The sequence below is a fragment of the Sebastes umbrosus genome, chromosome 17 (genome assembly GCF_015220745.1).
Source record: "Sebastes umbrosus isolate fSebUmb1 chromosome 17, fSebUmb1.pri, whole genome shotgun sequence".
In the NCBI taxonomy this organism is placed as follows: Eukaryota; Metazoa; Chordata; class Actinopteri; order Perciformes; family Sebastidae; genus Sebastes; species Sebastes umbrosus.
Genome location: NC_051285.1, coordinates 23,080,716 through 23,102,770, shown reverse-complemented (window position 1 = coordinate 23,102,770; position 22,055 = coordinate 23,080,716). Strand labels below are relative to the sequence as shown.

Genomic DNA, 22,055 nt, shown 5'->3' with positions numbered 1-22,055 from the left:
TCCACAGTTTATCACTCTGCTGCCCTAATTCTTATTCATAGTGTCAAAACATGAACAAATTAAAACAAGCTTTAGGAAATTACAATAGGTTATAGAAAACAAACCAATGAATTGTGGTACAGTTATATTAAAGCAGCTTTAATTGGGCTAGCAGCAGTAATATTACATGTTGTCATTGTTATGATGAACACCATTCTGACCTTTGGATGATGGTTATTATTATTATATTACTGGGGGCAGCAGTAGCTCAGTCCATGGGGACTTGGCTTGGGAACCGGAGGGTTGCCGGTTCAAGTCTCCGCATGGACCAAGTACTGAGTGTGAACTGGTCACTGGAGAGATGCCAGTTTGCCTCTTGGTGCCCTTGAGCAAGGCACCTAACCCCCAACTGCTCTGACATCTCTCCATTAATGCATGTAGGTCCTGTCCCCCTCGAGGATTAATAAAGTGCCTTTCTTCTCATCTTCTATTGTACACTGCATGGAAAATGTATTATTAGGATAATATGGTTTAGTGATTTCTTCAAACAACTTTGAATATGGTCATTGACAACAAAACAACAACAGAGGCAGATGATTGTCAATGTACTGTTTGGTTTCATTAGGTAATTACATAATAATAAATGCTTTTAATTTGTCTGTTTAGATTTAGAGTATGGCACAGAACCAATAATATATATAGTGAATGGCAATGAAAAGGTCTATTGGTCTGCTATCATGCTTGCTTTTAACCCCTCTGTATGGTAATTCAATTGGCATGTGAGTATCAAGGTTAGGTTGTGTCCAATTCTACTTAATCAATCAATCAATCAATCAATCAATCAATCATTTGTTAATGTTGTTGTTATGTTTATAATATATAATAATAACATCAATTAAATAATGTATTTATTTTTGTCATTTTGCCTTCTTTTATTTGATTCTATTATTTGTGAATGTTATTTAAATGACTGAATTAAACCCTGTAACATGACAAACAGTACTAATCCTGTAGTCGCGTCGCAGCGTCGCCCTCTGCTGACCACAGCAGGTATCACACATCATTTCCCACAATGCTGCTGCCGCACCAGCCCGGAAGTAAGACGTTTATTGACAACATGGCCGCTGCTGAGCTGCTGGGTCTGGATCTGGGGAAAACTGTAATCTGACAGCAGCTCACCGGGGAGCTCCGACAACAACCTCAGGAGTGTACATAAACAGATGCATTTGAATGAAGGGACCCTTGAACCCGCGGGATGGTGTCAGTGAGCTGAGGAAACGTCCGCAGCGTCAAACCCGTCATGTCGTTTTTCAAGAGGAAAGGTGAGGAAGCTTCAACGTCAATGGCAGCTAGCAGGAGTTCTCCTGAAGAGAGACAGAGAGACAGATCCACGATTACATATCACTAATGCGGTGCAGACTGCGATCGCAAGCAAATGAGCCGAGGACACCGTGGTGGTGTTTGTGGACATGAGTTGTCCTGCTGCTCACTGCAGAGACTAGTGATGGTTAGCTTAGCTGAGGGTGGCCTCTCTATCCTCCCTGCATCCTAATCTAACCCAAATGTTAGCCAGGCTGGCAATCAGTCCACCACAGAGAGCTGTCAGCGGTACACTACACAAATTAGACACATTACTTTGATTTAATATGCATCAAATGGTGCTTTTAAATGTCAAAAAGAGCATTATTATCTGTCCTAGCTGTCCACTACTGGACACAAGTGGAGAACTATGCTATGGCAGCTAGCTAGCTTAAATCAGGGCTTTTTCATACAGCTTCAGGATATATGAAACCTGTTTTAATAACAGCCTGTTGTGTGTGAATCACAGTTGTTGGTCATCATAAAGAAAATATGTCTATTTGGTGTTCATTAAGAAGATGCAATGTTAGCCATCGTTATGTAGAATTACTATACTGATTGAATTCCTGCAGTGTTGGTTATATAAACTACATCATCAGTTCAGGATCATAGTTTTGGCTCCCAAGTAAAAGAATGGTTATTGCATGTTGACATAAATAGTGTGTCTTAGAGATAGGAAAGTGTTCACTGTAATATTTTTTTGTTCATCTATACTCAGCTGCTACAACTCAAGTGCAGGTGTTGCAAAAAATGTGTAGCCAAATTGTGCTGTGCCACTGTTACACTCATTTGATAGCTTATTTTTTTATTTATTTGTATTTAAGGTTAAAGGAATACATACACATACTTGTAAAGGGACATACAGACAACAGCAAACAACATAAATAAACATAAGAAAAAGAAAAGAAAAGAAAAAGTACTACCTGTTGTAATAGTGCAGTGTCAAGAGATAAGTTCATATTCATATTCATATACATACAACCAACCTCATATATAGATATATATACATACAGAATATACACATGTCTATATCTACACACGCATTCATATACATATCCACTTAGACACATTCGCTTACACAATTATCTATTCTATTATACAGATAAAAAAGGACATATTTACATCCCTTTAGTTGACCTTTATCGACATTATTTATTTATTAATTTTGTTTAACTCCAATCCTCACCCTGACTCAAAGTATCCCACCCACGCTCAAAAATTATATTCTGTTCTATATTTCTATTAACATCCTTCTCAGAACCCACTGATGTTTCAAAAACATTTTGAAACGTTCAGTGTTTAATTGCTGTCTTTTTATAGCTTTAAATATAAATGCTTTTCTCATCATATTGATGATGTTGTGAGCTTATTTGCTACACCTAGATAGCTAAAACTAATGCAGGCTAACATCTCAGCCCTGTAATAAATCCTACCTTCATGAAGGTTATAAGGTTCAGTTTTTGTTGAGACTGTTTTAGTGACATTGATTAGGCCTCCTGTTGCATTATACTGACAGGTGCATCTTGTCAGTATAATGTTGTTGTCCACAACATTTATATCAATTAGCGTAGCAGATATCAGAAACACCTCTCAGTATAACATAAAACAGTTCAACAACACCACAACCTACAGCCCCCACACTGACTATAGAGTTTAAAGAGGACCTATTATGCTATTTTCAGGTTCACACTTGTATTTTGGGTTTCTACTAGAACATGTTTACATGCTTTAATGTTCAAAAAACACTTTACTTTTCTCATACCGACTGTGCTGCAGCACCTCTTTTCACCGTCCGTCTGAAACGCTCTGTTTAAGCTCCTGCCCCGCCCCCCCTGAAAAGCCCTGTCTGCTGTGATTGGTCAGCTGGCCTACTGTTATGATTGGTCAATCGAACCAAACTCTTCAGACTCCGCACCAGCTCCACTCGAACTACCTTTGTTTGAGGGCGTGACAAACTAGCCGCTTGGCAAAATGTGTTACTTGGTGACATCACCATGTTACGGAAGAAAAAGGCAGTTCAGAAGCAGGATTTTTGTGGGGGAGAGTAACTCCCTTTGGGCTTTGTAACTTTGCAGACCTTTTAGATGCACAAAAACTATAACGCACTTAAGGAAAAGGAAAAAAGACAAAAGCAAATTCCCTTTTAATGAACACCTCTCTAAACAATTTCAACAAAACTGAACATCATAACCTTCATTAAGGTAGGAATTATTGTAGGATTGTTGTATTTGATCACAGCAGTTGAGCTAAGTGTAGCTAATAAATTGCCAATTAAGTGTGTTTAAAGAAGCCCTACAATTTCTCAATTATCCCATTGCTTTGATAGAAAGTACACCAATATGATAAGGTAATAATGGTAAGGAAGTGATTATGAAACACAGTTCAACTGGTCTGCTTGTGTGTATTTCGTGTAATCAGCACAGTAACTTCACTGTCTGAACTTGACCACAGTTGGTTATCTTCAAGAGTGAGATTAGTGGTTTTTCCTCACAGGCTACAGCGGCCAAAGCAGCTGACGCAGCAGGTCTCCAAAATGAGGAAATATTAGAGAGAGTGCACTCATAAATAATGCTCTGGACTAGGATGACACACAGGAAGTAAGTGTGTCCCTATGGTTGAAATGTGCGGGGCAAAGTTTTTACTGAAGTGAACGTTTTATATATTTAGGTTGTTGCACTTTGTTGATTCATTATTATTATTTATAGTCACACAAGTTTTCTTTTATCAGTCGTATTCACTTGAACTTCAGTTAAGTTAGTTATGTTCATATCAGGCCTACACAATATTTCTTCCCATCTGCTCCTGTAACACTTTCAATACTATCTGTGCAGCATGAGTCAAAATGCATTCATCCACTGCAACACATCTTTATATTTTGCTGTTAATAGAGCACCTTTAGAGACCATCTAATGGTCGTAGGAGTCATGTGCAATAAGTCTGCTGTTATCCAAACCTAAGTTTTTGGATGTATATTCCATTACTTTGAAACAGTTTTGAGCTTGAAAATCCTATATAAATTACACTTCATAATTATGTTGACATTATCCTGTTTGACTCTGCAATTCAAATTCAAATATAAGTCTAAATGTATTCATACAGCCTAACAGTATCATTAATGTGAATTGGCCATTGATGATGTTCTATAACACTACAATGTCAAACTGCAAAACGACTTCACTAATTGAAGGTTAATTTGTCTCTGTATATAATAAAGTCAACAGGAAGTGTAAACAGGCGCGTCATGGCTGACTTACTTCCTTAGAGATCGTGCTGATATGTTGGCAGAGACAGATGAATGTGGCAGGACACTTGTATGCTATTGTTGAGGCGTTAATTAGGGCTAACTAACAATTCACATAAACGTACCCACACGTGTCATTTACACAGTTATCTGAAGTTAGGAGCGCTTGCTTAATCTGTCATGACACACTCGTATGAGCCCAAGGTACGAAAAAAAAAGTAAAAAAAAGTTAAGGCAAGTATATAAAAATGTTCTCGCACGAGGCCCCAGTGTTTATTTTTTTTAAACCAGAACATCCATTGCAGCAACACATCACGGTCTTATGAATATTTATTCAGAGCAAAGACATCTGGTGTTATTCGCACCACGTTTCAGTTCAACACACGCAGTTGTTGGAGCTCAGACGGCTCTTCGCCGTGACAGACAGCCCATCAACGCCAACCGACTCTAACGCTTGGCATCTCTGTCCAAATCGTCTCGCTGAAGGAGCGTTGGCCCAGGCGTCCAAGTCCATTTTGTAACGCCAGTGCTTGAAATTGATACTTATCCTGATCGCCCTCTGCAGCAGCAGCAGCAGCAGCAGCAGCAGCAGCAGCAGCAGCCTAATCTGAAGATATGAATGTTGAGTCACTCTGATGAGTGGCTGCCACCATGTCCGCCACTGTGCACTTATTCCACTGCAGGCTACATATTTCATTTTTTATTTGACAGGTGGCCACAGAGCTTTGGAGTGGCGTCACGTATTTGCAGTGTTAAATAGTTTTGCATTATACCACATGATTTATGATGTTTTGGCTTTCAGCAACTCTTACAGGGCTTCAGGTGTAAGCTGTCAGACGGTCAACTCCACTCGACTTTAGACCAAGGTCATAACTTTCTGACGTACAGTATGAAAGCCCTCTCAGTCCTGCTGTGCTTACTATATAATGAGCAGGACTGACAGGGCTTTCACACATCAGAACACAAGTTCCCTTTTTCTCCTCCTCATCTCTCCGCAGCAGAGAAGCAGCCCTGCAGTAAATTAATTGTTTGCTTTTCTGGTATATCCATTTCCTCAATATGCAACATTACATAACTACATAGTGAGTTCCAGTCTTTCCGGTGACACCACACCATGACTGTACCTCACACGTCAATGAATCTCAGCATGTATGAATTGTGTGCTGGCTGGTCTCGCCCTGTATTGTGAATCAAAACGCTGTATGCTTCTCCACTTACAACCCCGCTCTCGTCTTTCTCCCCACAGCCAAAAGCAAAGAACCCGAGAAAGTGACCGATGTTAAAGTCAATAGAGGTGAGTTCATCATCACTTCTGTGAGGTTATGAAAGTGACACACAATGATGTTGAATTGAAAATGCTTTTGTTAAATGGTGTCAAGTGTTTAAGTTGTGAGATCCCTGCTGCTAAGCAACAGCAATATTAACGTTACTGCCGGCGTCTAGAAGCCACTGAGGCTAACAATTTAGCAAGCCAGCAAGCGGGTAACATAATGCAGTAAATGCAAAGGCATAATGACAGAGGAAAAAGATTAGTCAGCTGGGAATATCAACATTATCCTCAGACATATTATAAAATCACGAAGAAAAACAATACACGACTAAAATTACAATATATTCACTTATTATGCACCCAAAAAATTAACTTCCAAGGCCTCCGCCATTTCTGACAACGTCAACAAACACGTCACAACTCGTGAACTCTGAGCTTTCAGACACTTTCCACTTACGAGGTCGTGAATACCACAAAGAGGGGGGGCGTTCATACGGACTCTTCTCGTGAAAACGATTAATTACTTTACTGGCAACCACTTGTTATGAAGTGAATGCGATGGTACGGGGGAGGGAGAATGCGACATCTAGTGGCTGAATGTTATCTATGTTATCAATAGCTCCTTTAAAATGACATGAAAACACTACAGACTAGGGTGTTTTAATATCAAATGCTGTGGTTATTTGTGATGCATGTGTTGACCACTTTGAGATGTATTAGAGATGTTTTTGCATGTGTGTGCTCTTAAACTGAGATAAGCCTCTTTAAGGGAGGGATTGCTCTTACGTTGGTTGATGATGTTTAATCATTGCTGGCCATATTGTCACAAGGACCAATGTTTTGACCTCAAGCTACTAAGTGAAACACATAAAGCTCACAGTCAAACAAACACTGAACAGTCTGTCTTCCCCAGCATCTCATCACACCCTGAGGCCTCTGCGCTCTAACTGTGTGAGCTCTTTGAAAAGCCCTCACTAAAAAGACCTTTTGATACACTGAGGCCACTCAAAACCTTTATATGTTTGCACTCTTTTTCTTCTTCTTTTTTTGCCTAATGCCTATTTTCTGTCCTCCCATCATCCACTCCCAGCTCCACCCAGCCCTCACTCTCCATCACTGAGGAACCACAATGCCATCCAGGAAGTTGCAGGGCCCAGCCATGTGGCCATCAACGCCATCTCTGCCAACATGGACTCGTTCGCCCGCGGTCGCACCGCCATCCTCAAGAAACAGCCGAGCCACATGGAGGCTGCACACTTTGGAGATCTTGGTACGGAGCCTGCATTCACGTGTTTGTATTTGGCTTTTAGTGATAACGTATGAAGGCCCAACCAAACATTTGACCATATACATATTCTCAAATGTAACTTAAAGAGTTAATGTTTTAGATGGGAAATCAGCATTTGTTTTTGGTTTCTCAGCTGATTGTAATTCAAAATATACTGTAGGTGTGTCATAGCTCAATGAGTACATTTATTACAGACATTATTGTCTGATGTTAGTCTGTAAAAGCAAAGGCAAACAATTATATTATATATAATATGTATATATTATATATGTAATATTATATATATAATATATATGTAATATAATATATTATATATATATACAGTAAGTATGTAATAATGTATAAATCCCAAAATAACCCATGAAATAAGGAATAATCCCACGATAATATAAAAAATAATAAAAACACAACATACAGACACAAAAACAATAAAATATAAAAAATAATAACAATAATATAAAAAATTTACAAAATATAAGGAATTATAAAGTTTGCTTCATAAGCTCCTGTTTAACATTATGGGGATAATAAGATGTATCATAGTAATGTGTAGTAGCAACATACAGTATGCCTAAGTGTGACTCTTGCATCACTAAAGTGGCTTTAACAGCATGCCGTCTTGTGCAAGTCCTTTCTTAATCCTGTCTGAAGCACTCGCACAACTCCATGCATCGGTTTTGAGCACCCAGAGACATTCCTAAGCCAGACGGGACGACGCTGACCTTACGGTGGCGAAGAAAGCCGCTCCTTCGTTTTATCAAAGTGCTCTAAAATTAGATTGTGGCTTTTAGACGCCGTGATACGGAGGTGAACATTGAATAACAATGTTGAATGACAGCACTGACGGGGAAACTGCACGAGCAAGTTGCCCAAAGAATACCTGGGGGTGAGTCAGGCGGCGGAGGTGGAGGAACCTGCGCCGCAGCCTGGACGGCAACATCAGAATGAATCTGGGCTGTTGTTTTAACACGAGGAGGAGGAGGGAAGGAAGTGAGGGGGGAGGATTCAAAGAGGCGAGGTTGGTTAGTTTCAACGACAGCTTGTAGGCGTTAAAAATGGGTCTCTACAGGTCAGTGACCTGTTGAACATGATTGTATGATTTCTCAGCTCTCTTTTGATAGCAATTGAAAGAGTATAGAGCCGGTTATATAACAGACATTGACTGACTCTCAGAAGATATTCAAATGAGGCTCTTTTTGATGATCTGTTGCCGATACAGATGCTGCACCGGTTGTTGTGATTCTTAACAGCTTTCAGTGTTAAGGTGGACTTGACTGTGTGATCTTAAGGAATCTGAAGAGGCTGATTGATAAGCGCCTCACACTGGGGGACACCTCTTGAAACACAATTTCGTTTTCAAAGTGCAAACGAAGCCTCGACCCACGCTTCAGTCTAACTACAGCCGGTGTGCTCTGATTCATAATCCAGCAAGTGTCGGGCTTTGTATTCAATGAGCGCACTCCCTTGTTTATTTGTTTTTCTGGGAGTGTGTGTGTGGGTGTGCGTGTGTGTTTGTGCTTGCAGTCCAGGATGGTGGATGTTATTCAAACAGACAGTCTCTATCTGAGACATAGTGAAGTCAAATGTTATGGCATCCCTGCAGGAGTTTGGAGTCTGCCAAAGCTCGCTGTGGCCGCCACAGTTATTGCTGACCATGAACGACGGGATGGACGGAACACACACATGCTGTTGAGACGTGGGATTCTGCAAAGTTTGTCTGGGTTAAATCATCTGTGAAATTGCATAGTCTAAGGCCACCTCTAGACAGACAAGAGAGCCAGAAATTCACAAGGCTTCAAAACCCTAGGAGTTTTAAAATTCAGCTCACGTTCCAGCCTTCAGTCGGGAGCAAATTTTCAGTTGAAACAGGAGAGCTGGACACGGAAAATCCACTTTTTTATCTTTCACTTTTATGTTGCAACTCCCATCAATGTACTGAACATTTTATCTCCCTTCTATTACGAAAGTTGAAAGCTTTAAATAATAGAGTGTGTGTGCTGCTCAGTCTGTTATTAAAGTGGAATACTTCAGTTTTCTAATGTGAGCTTAAAGGCAGCATACATCTTATTGTCATGTGAATGCATACAGTTTGTATGGTCTCAGCCTCACAAACAGGAATCCACACTAACCTATCCACAAACCTTAAATCTTAAAACCTTAAGCAAGTCTTGATTGAAATAAATTATATTAAATTGCATAGGGGTGATGGCATTTGTTACCTGCAAGTTTGTAAAGCATCACTTTGGACATAATGTCTGTGTTTATTTTCTTATAGGGCTGCAACTTGCGATTATTTTCATCGTCGATTAATCTGTTGATTGTTTTCTCGATTAATCGATTAGTTGTTTGGTCAAAAAAATGTCAGAAAATGGTGAAAAATGTTGATCAGTGTTTCCCAAAGCTCAATATGATGTCCTCAAATGTCTTGTTTTGTCCACAACTCAAAGATATTCAGTTTACTGTCATGGAGGAGGAAAGAAACCAGAATATATTCACATTTAAGAGGCTGGAACCAGAGAGTTTTGACTTTTTGTTTCTTAAATAATTACTCAAACCTATTAATCAATCATCAAAATAGTTAGCGATTCATTTAATATTTGACAACTGCAGCTCTATTTTCTTAAGCTCTCTTTTACTCGTTTCTGAATTTTCCTGTTGCTACAAATACATTGTCACAGATTTTAATTGATATGGTTAAAAAGTGTCTTTTGAATCCTATAGTTCCCTCTGCTAAGTTGATTGCTTAATATTGTGTATATTCGTATGTTCCAGGTCACTCCAGTGTGACTCAGCCCGATGAGGACCGCTCTCGGCTGTCCAAGACGGTGGAGCACGTCCTCCGTGACAACGTGGCGATACCCCACTACATGCATTTCATGGAAGTCCGGGGCGCCGACCACCTGGTTCGGTTCTGGCTGGAGGCCGAGAGTTTCCGCTCCACCAGCTGGTCGCGGGTCCGAGCGCACAGCCTGAACTCTGTCAAACACAGCTCCTTGGCCGAGCACCTCTCGGCCTGCCCGGCGTCCCCGTCCTCTCCGGTCTGCCCAGAGCTCCCGGCGCTGGCCCAACACAGTCCCAACGCTCTCGCCCGGGTCAGTAGCGGCGAAGGCCCGGCGGTGCACTCAGAGCGGCGGAACTCCTCGAGCACAGAAGCAGGCCTGAGACCCGGCACTCCACGAGCAGAAACCCCTAGCAGGCAGGCACACTCCAGGACAGGGACTCCCTTCAAGGTGCAGTCAAACAGCACCCTGCGAGACATCTCTGACAAACTTATGAAAAGTGAGTGACCTTTACACAACCCTGTCTCTTTATATTTGTGTTCATAGAAGTGTTTTTCTTTTTGACACAATCAATGGGATAATGCAATGGAAACAAATCATGATGTTCATGAAGCATGTGACTGAAACTTCCACTGGAGAGACAAAAAACAGCAGAAGAGGAGAGAGTAATCTTCCTCAAAGGTTCCTTTGTTTTCCACCGTTTAAGGTTTGACTGGCTCTCTTTTGATCGTCAACTCGTTGCGGCCTCTTCTCCTAGAAAGGTGCATCGGAGTGGAGAATTGGCATCACCAGCTATCTCGATGCACCCAACTCCTAATATTCGCATAACAATAGTGGATGGAAACGTGCGTTAAATAGCACTTTCTTTTGCTGATTTGCACTTCCTGTGCACCAAAAATATTTCTCACCAGCGACCTGAAATCATTTGGTCAAATAAAATGACCCCTGTCGGATGCTACTATATTTCTGTTGTAGCCCAACTTTGTGATTCAGAGTTATCTTTTGCAGCTTTAAAGCTGAAGTCGGTAACTTTGAGTAAATATGATAAAAGTAAATATGATAAAAGTATTTTTTTTTATAAGACTGTCACTATATCTTGACATGAGACGGATAATCTCTGACAAAAAATCTTGCTTCTCTGCCTCACTTCACAGCACCGAAGGAACGAAACTCACGAACTCCGATCAAACGGTCAAACTAGGCAGCGCTGATCAAATATGAATCAATATTCTGTTACTGTAATGCCTATTTCTCTCCTCAAATGTTTTCAGAAGCATCTTGTAGTGTACTGTTTAGCTGTAAAATGAGAAAGTTTGCTCCGGTCAGTGGGCGGTGCTTGGTTTTGGGTGTTTTCAACATGGCGGGCGGGTCACAAAGTGATTGACGACTGCCCCAGAGACTGCTCGACTCTGATTGATTGTTTTCCTTTGGGCATGGTGAAATCTTGCAAATGCCATTAGGTGCACTAGGAGGAGCCAGAGGAAAATATTTTTTTTCACAGATTATCTCCCTCATGCACTACTGTCAGGATATAGTGACTGTTTTAGAAAAATAACTTTTTTTATCATATTTGCTCATAGTTAGACTGTAGCACTTTCTTTTGCTGACTTTTTGGAAACTAGGTTAAGATGTTCACTACATCTGGATGGAAACTTGGCTATTGCCTGGGGATGGTGGAGAGAAACTTTCTTTGGCTGCTGTTTTATTTCTCTCTGTACTTTCTGTTCCTGTACCAAAAATATTTCTCACCAGTGAGCTGAAATTATTTGGTCAAAAAAAAAAAAAAGACCTCTGTCGGATGCTTCGGTATTTCTGTTGTAGCTCGACTTTGTGACTCAGCGTTGTCTTTTAATGAAAGTCTGAGTTTGATAAATCAGGTAGTTATCTTAAGATATTAGTCTTTTCACTGTGAAAGTCCCTCTTTGTGCTTCCATGGACAGTCTTCTCACACAGAAACATCACTCCTGTGTATGTTGCAGCATTACTGGATGATCAGCTCTGTGTCTCTGTGCTTTTCAGTTATAGAGAAAGATGCAGTTACCATCTTCACCAGGTACATCTCTCCAGACGCTGTGAGGCCCATCCCCATCACAGAACAGATCAGAAACGACATAGTCGGTAAGATACAGAACGTTGCCAACAGGAATTCAATCAGACACCATATTTGATGTGCTCTGATTTCAACAAGTCTTCCATCTTAAATAATATTCCTGTCTTTTCCTCTGTGTAGCTAAGATATGTGGCGAGGATGGCATGGTGGATCCAAACTGCTTTGTCATTGCACAGTCGGTAGTCTTCACCATCTTGGAGCAACAGTGAGTTTCTGTCTATTCATTTTCTAGAGGAAGTAATACTCCCCATCGCTATGTTTTGACATTAAGATTAAAGTGCAACTACTGTCCCTTTTGTCCCTTTTGTCCCTTTTGTCCCACCTTGACATCCACAGCAGCGCCTGTATTCATCTCCCACTTTCTCTTTCACTTCCAGGCACTTTAGCGATTTCCTGCGGAGTCATCATTACTGTAAATACCAGATCGAAGTGTTGACTAGCGGCTCTGTGTTCCTGGCTGACATCTTGTTCTGTGAGTCGGCTCTCTTCTACTTCTCTGAGGTGAGTGGGGTTACCGAAACATGATTTATTTGTCTCATTACAAACACACTTTTTACACCAATGCTATTAAACCTTTTGTTTGTGTTTTTACCTTCACAAACTGTGCCTCTCCTCGACTCCTCATTACACACTTCTCATCTATTGCCACTTCCAAAAAACAGTTTCTGTTAGTTTGTTTGTTTACCTGTTCTAGAGGGAATTTCTATTGTCACAGCAGCAATAAGCCAAGGACACGGTAAACATAACCTAACAAAAACAAAAACCCAGCGGATCTTCCCTTTACAATCTCCCAACATATTGTTATGATACAGAAGTGACAATTAACACCACAACTCCGTACACAAAGAGAGTCAAAGGTTGTCAGAGTCAACATTTATTTTCTATGTCAGCATATATACACAGGAAATACAGTAAATGTCAGATACAGCAAGGATATTACAAAATAACCCACATCGACTTTCAGTTGAATTGTTCTGGCGCTCTATGTCTTCTTCTCCGCAGTACATGGAAAAGGAGGAGGCGATGAATGTATTGCAGTTCTGGCTGGCGGCGGACAACTTCCAGAACCAGCTCGCAGCGAAGAAGGGCCAGTATGACGGCCAGGAGGCGCAAAATGATGCCATGATCCTCTACGACAAGTAGGTCTTCACTCTGCAATCCAAAACACCCAGTTGACCACACTAAAGACATAATGACATTTATGGGTGCATTTTTCATTTGAACAAAGATTATATTTTTTATTCCTGAGCGTGTCGATGCTTTTACACTCTCACCCTCTGTTGTCTTTTATTAGAACAATAATCCACACACTGTTAATTAGCTCCCATTATTGTAAATGCAGCGTTTCAGTCAGACCTTATTAACTCCTGTTCTTGTCCTCTCTGCTTCGGCAGCAGAAACATCACTTTTAACTTTATGATGTGCATCGCATATTCGTAATAGTTTGTTCATCAAAGAACACTCACTTTATACAAAAGACAGAGCTACATATATATAATAATTTGAATATTTAGAAATCATTTCTAGTGTTTCTACCGCTTCTTATTTTATTCTCACTATGTGATTATTTTGTTTACATTTCACCTCGTTGAATATGAGATTTTGCACTCACTGTAGCCGGATTACATATCACCCTTTCATCTCATATCGTATTAAGTGCTTCACTCATGGTTCTGTCCATTGACATGGCCAATTTAATACATGCATCTACATTTTTTACAGTATTTTAGACATTAATCATATAGTAATCTAATACCGTCAGATGGTAGGTTCCAGTTAAGTGAGCCTGAGAAGGTAAAAGACCAGTTTCAAGTTTTCTTTGTTGCATTTCCTGGCGCTCATTTCTGCCGCCATTTCATTGATATTTAGATCATATTTCATATTTCATACCATGCTAACTTTTTTGCACATAGTCCTGCCTACCAGGGGTGGCAGCACTACAGCCTCATTTAAAGATGCTATTTCCTCATTAATATCCGTGAGTTTATTGATTTGGATATTGATTCAAATCTTACTATAGTGTAGGTGCCCTCATCTGAACTCAGTCACTCTTTCCTCTCCAGGTATTTCTCACTCCAGGCCACCAACCCTCTGGGCTTCGGCGACTCCGTGCGGATGGAGATCGAGTCGAATATCTGCCGAGAGGGGGGGCCGCTCCCCGACTGTTTCACCACTCCACTCAGACAGGCCTGGACCACCATGGAGAAGGTCCGACTCTTAAATAGCCACACACCAAGGCCTCATCAATTTATTCTGATTTGTTCTTTTTACTATGTAGGGAATAACAGGGAATGTTTGGATATATCAAATAAAGCACTCTAAAACCTAGAAATATAAAACCTTCAATGAATTAACATTGCCCGTTTAAACGATAATTAGATATTTTCTAAAATCATCTGCTTGAACTTGTTTTCTTGAATTTAATAGGATCCTCCTAAAGGTTTTGTGTTGTAAGTCACTGATGAATTATGCTATTATACCACTGACAAATGCACCTGCCTTACGTTAATGAAATGAAAGCTGAACACTGTTGTTACTGCATAAAGGTCAGTAACAGTAACTTGTGGCCCAGAAATTTATCACGGAGCTCATTATTCTCTAACAGAGTCCGTGTTGTGTTGCATTTGTTCAGGTCTACATGCCGGGCTTCCTGTCTAGCAACCTTTACTACAAATACCTGAGTGACCTCATCAACTCTGTGCGGGCAGACGAGTTTGTTAATGTCAACGCTCCAGGTCAAGGCGGGCCCGCGGACAACGACCGCTCGAGTTCAAATGCCGGCGAGGGCTCCCAGACTCAGGTGACCCCCCGACTTTAACCCACGTCTTCAGCCCCTGTGGGGGGACGCTCCTCTGTCTGCTGACATTTAGACCTGCTCCGTCTCATTACATGAATTATGAAGATATTTTTGTTAATGCCAAAAGGTTGTGGTCCTTCCTGTTGTTTAGTTGTCTCCATAAAAACACAAAAACAATGTTAATGCATTCAGCTCATGGTATCTTTACATTACAGCAAAGTGCCAAAAGGGCAGCGATCAAGATCCTGAAGAACTTTGACGAGGCGATCACGGTGGACGTTGCCAGCCTGGACCCTGAGTCCTTGTACCAGCGGCCGTACGCTGGGTGAGTTTTTGTTATGTATTGATGGGTTAAATTACCAATTTGGTTTTAAGCCGACTAAATCTGAATCTAAATCTCTGTAAAGGTACAGTGTTTCGTATTTCAGGTGATCTATTAGCAGAAATGGAATATAATATTCAAAACTATGTTTTCATTAGTGTATAATCACCTGAAAATAAGAATTGTGTTTTCGTTACCTTAGAATGAGCCCCTCATATCTACATAGGGAGCGGGTCCTCTTCAGAGTCTCCCATGTTGCTCCACCATGTTTCTACAGTAGCCCAGAGCGGACAAATCAAACACTGACTCTAGAGAGAGCCTTTCACGTTTTTACGTTACCTGAAGACCACCGTAGTTCTCTGACACGCTTGTGAAACTGGTAACGTGAGCCACATAGTGCAAAACTGTGGTACCGCCAGCCAGTCTGACTTCCGTTGCTACTAAAGTAGTGTTATTATGGTAAGGATGGTCTCTGAGTGAGGCGAACGGCGTTACTACAGTCTTGCACTCAACGGCTCACATTACTGCAGTCTTGGAAAGAGAGGTGTGAGCGGAGGGGTATTCAGTTGGTTGCAATTTGCAACCACACCACTAGATGCTGCCAAATCCTACAAACTGTACCTTTAAAAGTACTTTTCTTTACTTTAGTTTCTCTCCTTTTATGTGTCTTTGATTGCCCACACTGCTGTTTGTCTTTAATCCCTGTAATTTATTTTGGTTTTAATTGACTCCCTCTTAAAGAGCACATATTATGAAAAACTAACTTCTTTTTCAGTGCTTGTGCTCATACATTAAGGTATCTGGAGCGCCTCCCAACCCACAAACTGTGAAATAAGACAGCCTTTCAGATTTGGCTCCCCTTCCTCTGTCACATGGAGGCTCATTAGAATATATCGCCCACAGCTATGGCTACTTTCCAAATCGCATACTTTTTTTTTTTTTTTTTTACTTTTAGTACATACTGCAGCTGCCCTTACAAAGTATGTACTGTTGCATGCAATATGCATACATTGGGACATACAACTTCCTCATAACATTGCCTCTTGAACTTTGACTCTCTTGCTCATATATCTGCCACGCAAAGGCACGTAGGTCAGAATAGCCAGAAAAGCTTGTTTGCATACTGCAAAATGCGACCAGATATAGTAGGACTTCCTGGTATTTTTGTGCATTTGACATACTATGTATTTGGACATACTAAATAGTATGGTAGTATGTTTTTTTTGGAACGCACACTACCTTTGCAAAGGTGCAACATATTTTTTTCTCACTAGCCAATCAGAACAGACTGAGCTTTTTCAGGAGGGGGGCTTAAAGAGCAAGAACTAAAACGGAGCGTTTCAGACAGATGGTGAATACAGGTATATTCAGATAGACAGTATGAGAAAAATTATGTGTTTTTTGAACATTAAAGCATGTAAACATGTTCTAATAGTAACCCAAAATACATATATGAAGCTGGAAATGAGCATGATATGTCTCCTTTAAGTGTTCTATCAACATGCTTTGAATAATCCTGTACAAAATGAATTCAAGAAGATGGTCTTATTGAACCCCCCCACACACGCACACACACACAGCTGTGTGTGAATGTTGTGTGTTTGCCCGAGGCTCAGTTTTGTCCCATTTGCTCTGTGTGCTGTCTTCATCTCTGTCCTCTTCTCTGTCCGCTCAGAAGGATGACGTTTGGGAAGGTGAATGAGATGGGCCAGTTTATCAGGGAGGCAGAGCCGGAGCCGGACGTGAAGAAATCCAAAGGCATGAAACGCTCACACTTCTCTCTCTCTCTCTCTCTTCTACCTGTTAGACTCTCTCTGAGTCTCATTATTTTCTGCCCTCACTCTGTCAGATTTTATCTCATTCCTCCTTGCAGTGAAAAACATCTACCCTGCGCCCATGAATATAAACCTCATCTATTGGCTGCTCCCATTCTCCTTACAGCCCTCTGAAATATTTAAGAACATTCCGTCCAAAAAAAAAAAGTGAACGGCCTTCACTACTCTTCTAACAACATAAAAAAGTCTTTATTTATTATATCTAAGAGTGCTTTCTCTTGATCTAGAATAGAGTACCAGGCATTTTGGTTCCAGTATAACGAGGCCAAACAGAAAGCAAAATCCAATAAAGCACTGAATACTTAATTATGTCAGGCTTAACTCACCTTGAGGCTACATTCACACTAATACGTTTTAAAACGGGTAACTTTTGCTACATTTATGCCTGGCGTCCACACTACTCTGGTGTTTTTGAGCCACTAACAGAGAGATGTTTTTAGTTTTAAAACTCCGGAGTTGCGTTTTAGTCTGGACGGACAGAAATGGAGACCTTTGAAAACGGTGACGCAGACACCCACGTCCGCTTCTTGATTGGGTCTTATAAGTCACGACGTGTCCTTTTCTGATCATGTGACACTTTTTCAGAAGAAAAGAAACGACTTCAGCGGCTACCCGACTGACTACCAGTGTTAAATTCAACATGGATAACAAATTAAAGGCGTTGTTGACATTGTTGTCTATGCTGGCAGCTGTTGTGCAGTTAAAGCAGCAATGGGTAGAAATGGAGCTAATATGAATAAAAAAAGTTATTTTTATCAAACGGTAACTATATCCTGGCAGTAGTGCACGAGACAGGTAATCTGAAAAAAATCATGTGCCTCTGTGTCCTCCGTTGTGCCTAATGGCATCTGCAAGATTACACAGATCGGAGGAAAACAACCAATCAGAGCCGAGCTGGAGCCTTGCCGTCTCTGAGCAGCTGTCAATCACTCCTGAACTCTGGTCAAACGGTCAAACGCAGCGCTGATCAAATAGAATTCAATATTCTGTTACTGTAATGCATATTTCTTGCATAAAATGGTTTCAGAAACATCTTGTACTACTACTGTTTAGCTGTAAAATGAGAACCATTGAGGAAATACCAAGCACCGCCCACCAGCGGAGCAAACTTTCTCATTTTACAGCCCAACAGTACACTACAAGATGTTTTCTGAAAACATTTTACACAAGAAATAGGCATTACAGTAACAGAATATTACTATAGACCTGTGATTTGCCAAAGTCTCCCGTCACGGCTAGATTTTCTAAAGCCTGAAAACAGAGCCATGAGGAGGTGCAGAGGTCTAGTTATCTCTCAAAACACTTGAATTACAATATGCTGAAAGGTTATTGTGGATTTTTTTGCCCAGTGATGGCAAAAACATTCTGCCTACTGCAGGTTTAAAAGAAAGTCAAATTAGCCTGCCGTTTGTGCAGTTTATTTGCTCGGATTAAGATACTGCAGTTTATGCAGTTCCTTTGTCTCACACAGCCTTTCCTCTCCTCTCATTTAGGTTCCATGTTTTCTCAAGCCATGAAGAAATGGGTCCAAGGCAACTCAGACGAGGTGAGGCCACGAGATGTTAAACTATTCATGAATGATTCAGTGGTCTGAGGCACATAGCAAGGCTCTGTCAGCCCATGACGTATGATTTATTAAAGAAGATCATTAAAAGTCTGTGGTTATTGTTTGTGCCGTGACTCTCTGCCATCCAGGCCCAGGAGGAGATGGCGTGGCAGATCGCCAAGATGATCGTCAACGACGTCGTCCACCAGTCGAATCACGACAGCCCCGGCAAGGCCACCAAGGTACACGGCCTCACTCAGTAGTCTCCTTCCTGCGCGCTGATGTGCAGAACGACCGCAGTTCTTCCCTAAGTGTTTTCTTTTGTCTGTCTGCAGTTATGACCCCGCCGAGGAACCAAAGGATCGTCACTCCCCGCAGATGCTGGCCGTGCCAGTGACAAACTGTACACAGGGTTCACCCCGAAATGAACTCTGAGAACGAACAAGGCATTTTTCCCCAACCACCATGTGTCTGTACGTGTGTGAGTGTGTGTTTGGCTGTGAGCTTGGGTGAGTGATTGTTAACGCATGGGCTAATGGAAAAGTTGAAAGTACATCATTTGTTCCAATCTTCCAACTCCATAACACTACAAAGGTACACGTGTAGTCTCCAAAGGTAAAGCCAAGTGCTTATGTCAGACTGGAGGAAGTCACTCCTGAAGAAAGGAAACACTTGAAGAAAGCTGGCACAAAGAAGAGGAAGAAGTAGCAGCATGTCAGTCAGGACCATCGCTGCGTTGCTGTAGCCATACTGTCTGTCTTATCTCGGACCTATGGAGGATGTGACAAAGACTGAATAACCCTCATGACACACCTCACCACACCTTTTATAACCATTCCTTGTTTTTAGATGAAATTCTCTCCTAAAGGTCAGCCACGTAAGGCTTAAGCAGATGAAAATCAGCTTTCAGTTTTTGCATACGCTTCCCTCAGCCTGCCCGGAGTAGTGTTGGCTGTTTTACGTACTGTAGAACATTTGAAAATGTGACAATGAAGCAGAAGAAGAAGAAGAGCCGATTCAGTCCTCGGACTTGGCTGAACCTCCTATATGAACCTCCTGGCACCTTTTACAGAGCGTAGAAGAAGAGTGCTCCAGTTGTGTTGGAAAACTCCATGTCCTAAATGTTCTATATATATATATATAAATATGTAGATTTCTGGTTTACCCCATATATTAATGTTAGTCCTTTTTTATGGTGATCGCTGTTTTTTTTATGCATCATTGAAACAAACGTCAGTGATGACCGGACTGTTCAACTGGAAAAGTGTGCTCAGTGAATTGAACCTTTTTTTTTTTAATTTTATCATTTCTTTAGAGCCTTACCAAGATTTGGAAAAGAACCAGAAAAGACTCTTGGTACTATGTACCACTAATGTTTTCTGACATGTATGTATGTGTACTTAATCTATAATATATTTAAATTGTGTTTGATTTAAATACATATATTATGAAATGTTCGTCTGTCCTTTTCTTTGACTTATTTCAGTGTTGGAATATTGTTGCTGTTTCAGCCAACTGCTGGCGGTGGTTATTTTGATACAGTCATGTTTACAGACAAATTGATTTTTTTTTTTTAATCATTTTCAAAACAGTAACACAATTAAAATTTTGGGAAAAGCCTAGTGCCGACAGCCTAAAGGTGAACTGTTATCACCTCTGACCAGGTGGGGGCAATGTTGGCTGTATTGCTGTGTTGGGGTAAAACAGAAAAAGAACATTGATGACACAGAATATTATTTCTGACATAACAATAAGTATGTCTATTTTTTTCCAATAAAGCTACTCTGGCTTCTCTTATACAGGTCTGGAAAAATCCACAAATTGTAAAGTACAGTTCAACCCAAAGGGCACAGAAGTCACCTTCAGTACAGCAGAAAGCATTTCAAATGTTGAATTCATTTTTCAGAGATTCACTGTTGTAGTTTCCTCTCGTTGTGTGAAGTATTAATGACAGTAGTGCAGTATAAAACCAGCTCTGTAAGTACTCTAACATGGTTCAAAATCATTTAATTTAATTTATTTATTTGTATTTTAAAGTGGCAATCCTTAAGATTTCAGTCCTGGTTGATTTAGATTTTTTTTTATTTGATTTTTTTTGTTGAAATAGAATAGAAAAAATATTTTTCTATGTACATGAGCTTCAAGTTTTCAGAATTGTGTGCATATTTCCATTTATTGTGTGTATAAAACAGCATTTTTTTCCCCAGGAATGTCACTACAGACCCCCAGTTGTTATACTGAAAATATTACAATATTACAATATTTTCATCAGTAGGCTCAATCACCATTGTGTTACCTCATGTGGCTATAGATAATGACTTATCAGACATGTATTTAAATAAACAATCTTTGAGATTGCCACTTTAAAGATTCAAATTAGCCTCCTGCTAAAGCTAATTAGTGTGATGAATATTTGACACATTAATTAGCTATATAGCAATATACTATTTATTAACCAATATGCTGTTTGAAGCTCCACACGTGCAGGGGCAACGCCCACCTCAACACAGACGGGCAGTCTCTGTCCTGAGCTCTGATTGGCTGAGAGGATGTTACAATAAGTGACTGACCTGTATCAGCAAAACAATCAATACAACAAGAATCACTTTTACTGTACATGATGCTGAGAAGTATTTGTTTTGCGGAGAATAACAATTCATTCAAGATTAAAAAACGTTTTAATTAATAATTTCATATCCTGTTTTTATTACAATGGTTTGTCTTGCTGTCTTTATGAATGCGCATCATAAGCATGAACAAAGTGCAAGGTGCATTTGGATAAGGTACCTGCGACCAGACGCCTGATATGTCAAGCTGAAAAAGAGATGAGCAAAACACCGGAAGATTAGGTTTTTGCCTTCAGAATAAAAGTATTTTTGTTAAAACAAGGGCACTCAATGGATTTCCTGCCACAGGAATCCAATAGAAACATAACTATAAACATTTATTGTTACATTCCCCAAATTCACAGAAAAGTCTCTCTGTGTGTTTAAACCATTAAGGTTATGTGCCTGGACAATGTTTACATCATAGAAATAAAATAGTATTATATATATTATATTATAAAATACTCTATTTCTATGGTTCCACTTTTACAAAATGTCAACTTGTTTGTTGCTGTTGTTGTTGCTGATGTTGATAGACTAAGATACAATATATTCAATGCATAAAGTAATTTGTTACATGATTATTTTCTACTTTTCCATGAACTCGTGACGCAGGTTTTAATTAAACATGTCTTGAGTTTAGTTTCCCAGATATCCCAGTTGTGACCCCCATCTCCCACTCTCTTCTACCGCAATGACAGCGATGACTCAACCAGAGTCGTACAGAACCAGATGAGGGCCACATCTGGACCACATTTTGTTGTTGTTACTGTTGACTGAGTGTGTAGTTGTATATCCATCTCCATGGTATACTGTGAATGAGACGTGATAATGATAACATATAATTTATATTTCAAAGGGGTACTCCAGTGATTTAGTATTGCACTTCCATGAAGTTTGAGGACTCTCGAGAGACACATTA

At 40.3% G+C, this 22,055-nt stretch overlaps 1 protein-coding gene and 1 long non-coding RNA gene across 2 annotated transcripts in view; both read left to right on the top strand.

Annotated features, from left to right (window-relative positions):
• Positions 1-22,055, top strand: part of LOC119475415 — a 307,840-nt gene that overhangs the window by 51,738 nt on the left and 234,047 nt on the right. The gene's annotated exons all lie outside the window — the stretch shown is intronic.
• On the top strand, positions 1,077-20,324 carry akap10 (A kinase (PRKA) anchor protein 10). Its single transcript, XM_037748073.1, has 15 exons — positions 1,077-1,301; positions 5,826-5,873; positions 6,940-7,119; positions 9,910-10,416; positions 11,937-12,035; positions 12,148-12,232; positions 12,405-12,528; positions 13,030-13,166; positions 14,091-14,235; positions 14,660-14,827; positions 15,040-15,149; positions 16,822-16,904; positions 18,475-18,527; positions 18,677-18,769; positions 18,863-20,324. Exons 1-15 carry the CDS (start codon positions 1,280-1,282, stop codon positions 18,866-18,868), a joined length of 1,860 nt encoding a protein of 619 aa, XP_037604001.1. The 5' UTR covers positions 1,077-1,279; the 3' UTR covers positions 18,869-20,324.

Bases quoted from the DNA above. Each gene is read 5' to 3' on its own strand.
- akap10 (XM_037748073.1), top strand. From the start codon at position 1,280: ATGTCGTTTTTCAAGAGGAAAG. The intron at 7,120-9,909 runs GTACGGAGCCTG...CGTATGTTCCAG, and splicing joins TGCACACTTTGGAGATCTTG to GTCACTCCAGTGTGACTCAG. The intron at 12,036-12,147 runs GTAAGATACAGA...TCCTCTGTGTAG, and splicing joins GATCAGAAACGACATAGTCG to CTAAGATATGTGGCGAGGAT.